We start from the raw sequence: 12,225 nt of genomic DNA, 5'->3' as shown, positions 1-12,225 counted from the left end.
TTTGGATCTAGCTTTTCTGGGAGAGAAAAAGGACATTTATTTTCACTCGTGTTACTGTTTTGTTGTTGTCTGGAGCCAGTTCATACATTTTTTTCATCCGGTGACAATGTTGAGTGATACAATAAGCCCTTTCTTCAAAACTGGTAATATTCAGCTTTTTTATTTGTCAAAAACTTTATTTCATTACTCCAATTGAAATGTGCCCACTGGTGGCTGAAGTCAGTATTGTTGTTCCTTTATTATTTAAAATCTTAAGTTAGATACAACATCTTAAAGTTCCTTATAGTGTTTCTTTTTAGTATTACCAGTTAAATTAATTGGACCATTTAAGTTATATATTATTTTAGATATTCAGAAGATAATGTTGAAGTTTTTTTTTTTAAATTTTATTCAATAAGAAGGTCTAAAAGAATACTAACAACCCTGATAGGGCTCAGTCCCCCTACAGCAATGTTCACACACTCCGTAAATTAAAACTGAACTTAAATCAATATGTACCTAAAGCAACGGAACAATTTGGAATAGGTCTTTTTATTTGATGTAAAAGAAACTGATAACAACAGAATTATGACCTATTTTGCTGCCAAATCCTGTTCTTGCATAAGAAAAAGTATACAATCCTGACACTGACAGTCGTCTAAGAACAGTATTTGAGAATATGTTTGTATCAAAATAAAAAAAGAAAGAAAGACAAACTGAAAAATAAATGTTTTTTAAATGAATGATGGTTTGATTTGCAATACATCATCTTTAAACTCAGCAAATAATTGTGAATAAAAGCCAAGCTGGAATTACCAAACATATCTTAAATACACACCAAAATAACACTCACTTAAATCTTCTTTAGACATAAACATTACAAAAATATTCCACAGCACCATTAGAGAAATACATTAATACATTAACCAATTTTGTCCCTTGTCTGTCTGTCTGAAAGACAAGGCCACATGTAGCCTTAAAAGCCAACAAATTTCCTTCATCGCTTGCGTTCGTCCCACATTTTCATGATACTTCACTTACTTGTGATAAAATATTTTTTACCAAAGCGATGATAAAAAAAAAAAATACCCATGATCAATTTTGTAATAATAACAAGAATTTTGCGAATACTGAGGAGGCATAAATCTTCAAGCAGTCAACACAGAATAACAATTTTTCAACCAAACTGCGATGACATTGTCATTCATTACAGCCTTCACATTTCCTCAATGAATGTTTTACTCAAACACAATCAACAAAACTGTGCATATGTGGCCCAATTTACAAATGCTTGTATGACCACATCAAAACTTTTCAGTTAATTATATCCATATTTACAGCCATCGTCCCAGTATTCACTGACTTTCATACAGCCCCCTTACGAAGAAAGAAATCTGTGACACGCCGGAAAGAGAGGTAGAAGAGTGAGTGTGATTCACAGAGCGAGAGGGGGTGGAGGAGCAGCAGCAGGGATGAAGAGCTCTAGTCTGTTTGATGAAGTTGGGACCACTATAATGAAACCTGTTGCTACCCATCCATCCATCCAGCCAGCCATCCAGCCATCCAGCCCTCCATCCATCCATTATCTATACCCGCTTTAGTGGGCTGCAGCCTATCCCAGCTCACTTTGGGCGAAGTGTTGATATATATCAACAAGTGTTAATGTTAGCATTTTCTTTTGTGGGTAAAATGAACTGTGCCGCAGCACAGCAGTGTGCTGGTAAAACTCACCGCGTGAAGAGTTTTGAAGGTCATTTTTGAACCATGTAACCAATCGTAAAAAAACGAATCAGGGAAATAAAAAAATAAAAAACATATAACTTAAAAGAAAATACTGCTTTGAAATACTGCTTTGAAAATCTGATGTTTTCATCATCAGATTTTTTTTTTGCGAGTCATTGGTTTAAAATCAAATTAACCTGAACCGCAGTGAGTTCAAGGCTGACTTGAATCTAAACTTAGCAGCACAATAAAAGATGAGGCAACAGTTCAGACTGTAACATGACACCATAGTAACATGTTTGGGCTCATATAAGATGACATTGGACACGATGCACACCAACGCATCATTAACAGCTCACCGACAGAGGCTGAAAGTCATGCAGACACAATCAGAATTGATTTGACTGTCACAGCAACTGTTCCTTACGGCTCCCAGTCTTTATAATGAAACTGCTTCTTTTTGACATTCCTTCTTGTTCTTCCTGTTGTATTCCTGACCAGGGTGACAACACCTGCCCTAGCTCCTGGCACTGCAGAGATACTTTGTCAACCGGAGACTCGTGGCTGCTGGCATAAAGTGCTGGTGATTGACAGGACGGTTTCACATTTAAAAACACCTGGACTTTGAGCTGGTTTCTTCTCATTTGACCTGAGACGAGCTGTTTGCTGGGAGCTCCGTTTGGATGGTGGAGATTTTTTCTCCTATAATTTCCCGGGAGCTCTCTCCACGCGATGAAGTCGAGGGGCCTTTCTCAGCTGAGTGCTGCTCTAAGCTGTTGCATTCATCCGGTTTCAGAAAGGCCTCTCTACTTTGAGGTTTGATGAACTGCAAGTTCAATCCAGGTGCCACCACAGCGCCGCCTGGCTGGTTGGGTTTTTGGATGCAGTGGGAGAGGGTGGAGACGCATCTCTTCTTGAAGTTCTCGTTCATGAAGGCATACACGATGGGATTGTTGAAGCTGTTGAAGAACCCGATGGCCTGAACAATGGCGACGATCATGTTTAGCGTAACTCCATCGTATTTATTCTCCAGGTCAGCTGGACAATTACACACAAACAGAAAACTTAAATAAAGGGCAATATGCACTTAAGCTACATCAAGAAAATAGTTTACAAAATTTCCTTTTGACTAGAAGCCTTACTTACAGTACTCAAACAGCATGTGGACTGTGTGGAACGGTGCCCAGCAAATGGTGAATAGCAGGACAATGGTGATCATCATTTTAACGGCTCTTTTCTTTTTCCTGGAGGAGGAAAAACACAAATCATCTTTAACAAGTAAAGAAAACTAGATAACGGTCTTTCTGCGACCAAAAACATTGATCTTCTGTTAAAGTGTGCACAACCATCGTCAGTTGTGTTAATTGGAACGCAAAACCAAGCTAAAATCAAAAGATAGACCATTTATAACACGATAGTTACATTGAACATTTTCATTGGTGGTGCCTCAGCTCTTACCTACCTCGAGATCTTACTGATCTCCCTGTGGTTCATGGCGTTGAGAACTGAGGTGTCGCCCACACGCTTGCGGATCCACAATTCGACGCTGATACGCGTGTAGAGGAACAGCATGGTTATCAAAGGGAGCAGGAAAAGAGCAACCATGATGAAGGTGCTGTACACCTGCCTATGACTCAGAGAGCTCCAACTCTCCTGACAGCACACGTGGCTGTGATCATACAAGAAGTCGTACTTCACCTGAGGGAGGGAGGAAGCAAAGCCTTTAGCACCTTGGACGAAAACAGCTCTAACTGACAGGGTGATATTTATATGACGCTTTGTGACGCATATGCTGTACGTTTAATTTTTCCCAGATCTTTTACCATTTCACACAGAACTACAACCAGAAATGTGAACCTTCCCCGACTGAATACATTTCCATTTTAGAGTCAAACATTTTCTTAGGTAATGTAAGATAGTTATGTATTGTTATCCATATCAAAATTGAAAACAATTTTCATGCTCTTTTGAGCTGCATCACTTTTTTTTTTTAAAAGTTTGCTTGTATCAAGAGTGTGATTTTGCTGATTGATGCTGAAGAAAGTAGTTTTGTAGTGATTGGCTTTTGAAGGGCACTTACCTCTAGCTGCTGCACAAACAGCATTGGTGAACCCACTATCACAGAGGCAATCCATACAAGCCCTGCAGGATGCAGACAGAGAGGCTGTTCACATAACGTGTCGTGGATGATCGGATTACAAGCAGTCAGCTCAAAGTTCAGGTGTGAACGCACTCGAGACACATTGAGGACAGAATGAGATCAAATCTGCTGAGACTACACTCGAAGGTCCGGGACACAGTAACATACATTTACTGGCAAACCGGTCACTATAAAGCAGTCGTTTTCTCTATAAAGCCGTCGCCTTTTTGCACAGTTCGTTTATCCACCGCAGCACAGAGCCCGACCCTCTCAAACCTGCTGGAATAATTAAATAATCAGAGGCTGACCCAATCGAGTCCATCCTGACAGCTCAAGTTGTGAATTACCAACTTGGTACAGACATGAAATATGTCAAATTTGTAATTGATGGCGCATTAAAATGAAGCTCCAGTTACCAAGGATATTTTGTTTTGTTGAATGTCTGTTGCTTCCACTCCTCTCTCCTCCAAAGCCAGGTGTGAACTGAGTATTTTTTACGTTGGGATTTTATATTGTATATATTTAAACCGTTTTATGTGTCGATTGTATTTGTTTGCATTACATAAATAAGTCTGTTCACATTTGGTATCAACTTCGGGCCTTTGGATTACAAGCGGATAACTCTAAATACAGCAGAAAGAGACAGGGTACATCCTGAAGCCCAGTCTGACCTGAAGGACAGTGAATGATCTGCAGTGAAGGATAAACTGCATATACATAACTAATATACACCGTTATTGTATACTGTCCAAATATCTAAATAATTATTGTAATGCTTTTGCAGCACTTGGGAATTTGGATTGAATATAGAGTTTGATAGATATGGTGGAGGCGGCAAGAAAAATTCAGGAAGAGTAACTTTTTGGACGACTAACGGCAAGCAGCCGTGACAGCAGCCCGGCAATCAGACACCACTTTCATGCTGTCATGTAATTAACCAGCTGTCAATCATGTGGAGCCCCTGCAAGATGCGTCCTTATTTCTTTGATCTTTTTTCCAACGGTGCAAAACCAGAACACACCAGATGTAACATGTAACATGCTGTGGTAAATCAAAATATGAATATGATGACGCAGCACTGGTAATTTAGTCTGAAATGTCAGATCTTAATAACTTCAAGAGTATAAATATGAATACATAAATCCAGTCATGGTTAGGTAGACTACACAGTATGTTCTTTGTGGATTTCCACTTAAACAAACAAACAAACAAACAAACAAAACTAAATGTGGTAAGACTCTGAGTTGTTTGAAATTGCAGCAGAGAAAGCTGGCGCCGCACTATCACAGTTTACTTTTACTCTAAAACTTTCCGGTGTTGTTAAGGCCAATTCATGTTTACCGTGTGTGCGATGGACTTTAAAGGCCGACAGCGGATGCAGTTTCATTCATACAGTCAGAGGGTGTGCATTGGTCTGACATGCAGACACGAGCCGGACTTTGCTGCAGTGCCCACCCCCGAGCACGGTGGTGGACTGACATAGTGCAGGATGTCCGGAGAATTGGAAACTTCCCACTGTGTTTGGTGGTGCCATGATTTGTCAATGCTTTCCATCGATGGCGCCCAAAGTCTGCAAGCTTACTACTTAAATTACAAATAGATCTACTTCATTGTTCTCATGGCTGCTCGTGATGCACGTTATCGCTTCACAATGGTGGACGTGAAGGCCTACGGTCGTGAAAGTACTGGTGGCCTCTTCAAGGAGAGTGGTTTCACCAGTTTAAGACCATCTGTGTGTACTTGTACTATGTCAGTGATGAAGTGTGTGGAATGGTGAATTTCCTTGCCTAGTCTCTTCTCAATATAAACATCCATTTTGTCTTCCTGGACCTGTGCAGTTTGTCTGTGTGCAGTGTATATTTTGGCTATTTGGGTAGATCAAATTTACATCACGCTGACTGTTGCAGTTACTCAGAAAGCATTTATTAGCTGTTTTTTGGTGCCTTTTATTCACATCTACCAAACCTCAGTAACACATCACATAAGGTCATGAGTTATTGGAACTCCACGGAGGAGTAAGGGTTCAACAGACAAAAACATGCTCTTGTAATACTCAAGATCAAAAGAATAGAGCCGCCATGTCTGCTTGTCTGTTTAAATTCAGCCAAAAGAAACTTGTTTCAGCCTTGAAAGCTTTTATTCACTGCTCCTGTCTCTTTGTAGGTTCAAATCCATGTTTACATGCATCTTCACTCAAGGATAATTCTTGCATGAATTGAATTCTGTTACATATAGTGATAATTTGGCATGCAGACTGCTGAGAAGCAACAAAGCAAGGTGAAGGTGCACCAGAGGCTTTACAATATGCTTATTTACTTTTTAAGTCAGGTTTAATTTGTTTACAGAATAGAGGTAGCACACCTTAAATAGTAATGAACCACTCTTGGAAACATATACAATACCTAGTCTCTTGTATGCTCTCCTGGATGAATGCTGCCTCCTCATCTTCAGTGGGAAGACAATGCCCTGATATCTCTCAATGGCAATGCAGGTCATTGTGAGGATGCCTGTCACGATGGCTGTAGTCTGTACAAAGGGAACTGTCTTGCAAACCAGAACCCCTATAGGAAAGAAACAGATGGATTCAAATTAGATGCTGAGAAAAAAGTTCACATGACTCCAATTGTTAGATCTTCTTTGAATTGAAATGAAAAAAATAAGCATCCTTTGATTACACAACTTGGTGAGTACACACATTTCACAGATAATGAAGCACAGAGCAGAAAGCCACACGTCAAGTCTACCCTAATAACACCCTGAATTAATTGTTTCCGCAAATCAACAGGAGCACATGCTTTGGGCTGACTATGATCTTGCTATGATACACTGAATGTCAGCTGTTGGCTGCAGTTCTGTTGGTTACTATTTTGAGAACTGTCTAAACATAACCTCTCTGTAAAGCTCATTTTCTCACTTTCTGTTCACACTTGATGACAAGAGGTGGTAATTTAGCTCCCCAGCGGATCTTTTAGATGATTAAATAATTTAAACAGCAATAGCCAGTTTTACTGAGGTCTCGGCACCTCAGATCAGAACCTTACAAAAACTTGAATCAACACCTCCTACTTTCTGTTTACGCACTATTACTTGCATAATTTCCTAAATGTTAATTAAGTTGTCCCTCTGCCAAGTTTGACATGAGCACGCCTAATTATGTAGCCTACAGTAATATATCTTTTTGTCCAGCAATGTAAATGCTGCAAGACTGATCTGATCCAGAAAAACAGCCTGTAATATTTCAGTATTACAGAGTTGTAGTGGGCATTGATATGCGTTTGTCCCACATCACGTTGTCTCCTTGTCCCTTTCTTAAATAGAAGCACAGTCCTAGGGGCTATAAATGTGATCAGCTGAGCCAGCAGCACTTCAATTCCCTCCTGCTCTCTGTCCTCTCAGGTTTGACTCAAAATACACACTGTGCCATTATTTCTTTTAATTATTTATCGTACTTTAGCCTTTAGTAGACACGAGGGTTTAATTTGTCGCTTAGTTACTGCTGCAGTTTTATTGTTTCTTAAAAGTTCATTCCTAGAAGCGATCAATGCTTTGTTTGCTCTGCACTTAACCTGCACAGTTTGATTAAGGCTCTGTCTGTTTTCCGTATTAAGTGTTTGCTCTGTTGGCTTTCATTTATCTGAGTGGGGATTGCATGCTTATTGCGCTCGATGAGTTTCCTGGGTGTAAGCCACGCGTATCACTGTAAAAGTGATGCATTTTAATGAATGAATGCACTTAACTGTGGAGCCTGATGCAAATATTAGGTTCTTAGATACAATTTTATATTTTATATATGTTATTTTGCTCACTGATCACAGTTTGATGAAGCATAAATCGATTTCCCAGAGATGACATGTCATTCTCTTCTTCGCATGACAACAGCAGTTCCCTTAATTTTCAATATTCAAGTCCTCGTCCCGATCTCGACGCGGGTACAGTTTTATAAAGAAGGAAGTTTAAAACTCACCGCCGAACCATTCAGAGGAGATGTTCTGCAGCAAAGTGAAAGGTATGCAGAAGAAAGTGATGAGCAGGTCACTGACCGCCAGAGAGCAAATAAAAATATCTGTCGCCGTCTGTATCGCCCGTTTCTTCACAATTATGTAGATGACCAAACTATTTCCAGCCAGAGCCAGGACGAAAATAACCGCGTACATGATCACGAAGGTGGTCTTGGCGCTGTACGGTAACTCGGGGATGTAGACGAGCGGCTTGATGTTATAAGTGTTGATAAACTCCTGTCGGCTCAGGTTGTAGTACTGGAGCATCTCGTGCAGCACTTCAGGCGTTATTTTGGTGGAGCTCTGCCCCGAGTCTGTTGAAACTGCCGCCATCCTGAACTGTGACTTCAACCACGACACCAAGTTGGTTGAAGATGGAAAGAAAGTCTGAGCTGAAACCTTCTGGTGAACCTACAGGTGCATCTGGATGATGCGCTGCCTCTTTCATACAGCAAACCTTGCTGCGGCTGCAGCTGTGTGTGTGTGTGTGTGTGTCTGTGTGTGTGTGTGTGTGTGTGTGTGTGTGTGTGTGTACACACACATGTCTTTCTATAGTTGTGAGCACAAATCTTGGTTAAAAAACATATTGAAGAGGACCAACACACTTTGAGGACATTAAGGCTGGTCCTCACAACTACAGAAATACAGGACTGTGTGTGTGTGTGTGTGTGTGTGTGTGTGTGTGTGTGTGTGTGTGTGTGTGTGTGTGTGTGTGTGTGTGTGTGTGTGGTATTGTCAGATGTATGAATATAGGATCCTGTTTAGTTTTTAAAAAAAGTTCAATTTAAACTTAAAATGGACACGGTGCATTACATTAAAGACGTCTGCTGCTACATTGTTGCTTTGTCTTTTAGACCCATAGACATATATACTAGACATAATAAATATAGAAATAATACATTTCAGGGAAAAAACGACAATATAGATGAAAAGTCCATGATTTCTTAGAGCTGGCTATCGCTACCGTTAGCTTTTAAAGTCCAACACTGAAGGCCAATTAGTTAGCCATTAGGGACCAGAAATACCTGATAATTTCTTCTAAAGTATCCTGAAATAAATGATCTTACACTTGTCAGGGTTCAGTAGTCTGACTTCTAATCAATCTATTTCAGTGTATTGTTAAGTCAGAGTATCCTGCAGGCTGTTAGTCAGCAGTAGGAACGGTCAGCAAACACGGTAAAAATGTGAAATGTTGTCGAAGCCAACCAAACAAATTAAGTCCTGTGAGGACTAAAATTTTTCTAATAACAAATTAGTGATAAGGAAAATATTAAACTCAACTTTATTTTTGATAACCTTTTCACAAGTTTTTCCTGCATCAAATTTCCTCTTTTCTTTCCAGGGAATTATTTAGAAACAGTGGTCCCATATGATCATAGCAAAAAGCAAACATTAGAGAAGAAAAGATAAGGTGTCTGAAGTTGAATTTTTCTGATGGAAGAAGCGCTAACATGATTTGTGCACTGCAACTTGCTTTGAGTCATAAATGTTTTATATTAAGATATGAACAGATTTTTATTTTTATTTTAATTGCATTCCATTAATCAGCCAATTGCGCTTGACAGAAAAGTTTTCAAGCTTCTTGTTTGTTGGAGTCAGATGTGCTTTAATAAGCTGAACTATAAGTACAGTAGAGCAGCCTAGTTGCATCCAATCCAACAATTTACGGAGTGCTGAATACACGAATACAAAGAAAGGGAAAAGACACCAGCGTTGTGTGCTGTTGAACACAACATGTCAGCATTTCACCATGTGAGCGTCAGAGAAAATAAAAGGGCTTTGTTAGCCAAAGGGAAGGAGGCAGATGCATTGATTTTTACATGCTAATAAGCAGTTTAACACCAACCCAAAGCTTTAACAGTTAAAATGCTGTTAATGCTGATTGAGATTAATAAATAGATGTAACAGTAATTGTCATTCCTGCCACTTCATACAGAAAAATATATTTATAGAGCTTCATAAAATGCTAAAAAGAAGCCATAGAAGCAAGCACTGTTTTGTCTTGATTCCTTGCTGAAATGTGAAAAACACACACTTATCCTTTTTTGGTTCTTTTGAAGGCATTATTACTATAACACTTTATGTTCTATACAACTTTTAAATAAAGTTAGTAAAACTGAGTAAAAAGTAGTAAAATAGCAAGTGGAAAAATAGAAAAAGGTGGACAACATGACAAACACATCAAGAAACAACAAGAACCGAAAGAAGTAAGAATGGACAAGACAGTAAACATTTATATTAACATTTATTTACCAATTTTTCCACATAGATATGTAGGCAGAAAGCATGAGAATGGGGGACTGAAAAGCCTTTTTACCCTGTTTGGACTGACCAGATCACTGCCTGGGGATTTCAGGCTTTACATTGGCTACCAGGGGACAGAGCTGGAGCATGCAGTACTTTAAAATGTTATCAGCTAAATGATGGCTAGACCACAAGGACTAATGTGCTCTCCTCTCCTGGAAGTTTTTGAAAGCATGAAGGATCAGCGTTTGGATAGGCTATAGGTCAATGATTGACTTTTAGCAGTGGCCTGAGTGGAGAGAAGTGAAATTTTCTAAGCAATAAAGATGAAAGCATAAGCCAATTTTGAAAGATCAGCATTTGATTACCCATAAAAATGAAGGTCAGTAGAGGTAAAACCGACTAACATCTGAATTACCATTTTCAAAACTCCTTGAAATTATACCACAGAATACACTGTCAAACTTCTTGTTAATAATTTACAAATAAAATGATTTTCTAATCTAACAGCAATGGTTAATGTTTGGTAAGGTTTCTAAACAAAATATCTATTGGTTGAGGTTACGGTGTCTGACTATGTTTGAGATTCTAATCTCAATAAATTGACTGGATCAAATAACATTTATCACACTTTCATCTTCATGGTTAAATTAATAACTTGGTTAAGCTTGTGGAAATATAATGCACATGTTTTAAAGAAATACACTCAGTTGCCAGAAATGTTTGGTACAACTGCAATCCAAAACTAATGCAGGCTAATGTATCGACTAAATATTAGAAGCAAAACACCTCATTATAATGCAAAAAAAAATTGTTTTTACCTTTTGAATCTTCATGAAAGTATAGGCTTTAATTCAGGACTGTTGTAACAGTGCAGTAGTTTTACTTGCAGGCACAGAGCCATGTATTACAGATACTTTTTAAAATGACGGTTGAACTAGGCCATGCTTAAAATTGAATTGGAGCAATTTTAAACAGACATTTATGGTTCTAGACAATATTTCCTAATTACTTTAATGGTCCTCTGAGTTTTTCTTTTAACACCACTTATTAAGCTGATGTGTGCTTTTTGTAAAACAACCATAGGATGGAGTTACGAGAAATGTGGTACATACATTTCACTGGAAAGTCCTCGTTTTTAACCTAGCACCATCATATCACCAGGTCATATATAAAAATAACGATGAAATATCTACTTATCTTGTTACATTTTAAACTGTACATTGTGTGTTGTTGGCACACTGAATGAAACTCTTCTCACTGTGAACGTGCTGGCATGTTGACATGAGGACTAAGCATCACTGTGGCCAGGGCCAACCCCAGAAACTGGCTGCCTGTAAACGGCAGTCTTTTGTAAGAAGTAGGGATTATGTGTCATGTAAGTGCATATACGTAGCTCAGGGGACATATACAGGTTATAGGCTTAATTTTCTCAGGTTTGTTAATGAAATCCCATTTTGCAGGGACAAGGGCTAATAAACACTTTCTTTTTTATAATGTTAAATCTTCAATAATTGTTATTTGAGATGTTTACAGAGAAGTTTTTTCTCCTCTTTTGCACTGTTTTTCTTTGTTTTTGATATCTGCTATGAGATCATTTAGCCACACTTGTGTTTACTTTATCTCAGAATATTTTTAGACACAACTGCTCATTTAGTAGATTTTTCTCTCTTGATGGAGGATTAAGGATGTGAATTAGCCCAAAAGAAAGAATCAAAACAATACAATAATCTGAGGGCAGAGAATAAGTGAAATGGGGACAATAAATATTAATATTAAAAAAGTAAAGATACAATTTGGCACCAGAATGGATAACTGTTTATAAATTCCCAACAAAACTTAAAGAGGCATTTGTCTATATAATGAACCAAAAATTATGCAGTTCCAAAAAGTGGTACATATGATCAAGACTGAACTCAAGTTCTCAAGGTTATTACATTGAAACTATTTGGTAATATTCACTGTTGCATAGCAGAATATACTGCAGCTTTTACCCTGTGATTTTGGTAATACTAAATGGAAACTGATAGCACAGACACAAAAGCTTTTGAAATACTTCGGCTCGCTGAGCATAACACTTTGCAGTGTTCAAATAAATGCTCAAAAGATGAACGCGTTTTACAGAGCCAGTTTGATTTTGAT

General features: G+C 38.5%; 1 protein-coding gene across 1 annotated transcript; it reads right to left on the bottom strand.

The window, feature by feature from the left end:
• Positions 1-1,876: 1,876 nt before the first annotated feature.
• Positions 1,877-8,172, bottom strand: qrfprb (pyroglutamylated RFamide peptide receptor b). The gene is made up of 6 exons (XM_069156299.1): positions 7,806-8,172; positions 6,244-6,402; positions 3,782-3,843; positions 3,164-3,399; positions 2,848-2,945; positions 1,877-2,739 (listed from the first exon to the last, which is right to left on the bottom strand). Exons 1-6 carry the CDS (start codon positions 8,170-8,172, stop codon positions 2,342-2,344), a joined length of 1,320 nt encoding a protein of 439 aa, XP_069012400.1. The 3' UTR covers positions 1,877-2,341.
• Between the last annotated feature and the right edge of the window lie 4,053 nt (positions 8,173-12,225).

The sequence above is a fragment of the Embiotoca jacksoni genome, unplaced genomic scaffold (assembly GCF_022577435.1).
Source record: "Embiotoca jacksoni isolate LCO1_2020_lvr unplaced genomic scaffold, fEmbJac1.0.p SCAF_20, whole genome shotgun sequence".
NCBI lineage: Eukaryota > Metazoa > Chordata > Actinopteri > Embiotocidae > Embiotoca > Embiotoca jacksoni.
The sequence above is the reverse complement of the archived record's forward strand: the minus strand, read 5'-3'. Positions and strand labels throughout refer to the sequence as shown.

Bases quoted from the DNA above. Each gene is read 5' to 3' on its own strand.
- qrfprb (XM_069156299.1), bottom strand. From the start codon at position 8,172: ATGGCGGCAGTTTCAACAGACTCGGGGCAGAGCTCCACCAAAATAACG. The intron at 3,400-3,781 runs GTAAGTGCCCTT...TCCCTCCCTCAG, and splicing joins TGTTTGTGCAGCAGCTAGAG to GTGAAGTACGACTTCTTGTA. The intron at 2,946-3,163 runs GTAGGTAAGAGC...TTCCTCCTCCAG, and splicing joins GAGATCAGTAAGATCTCGAG to GAAAAAGAAAAGAGCCGTTA.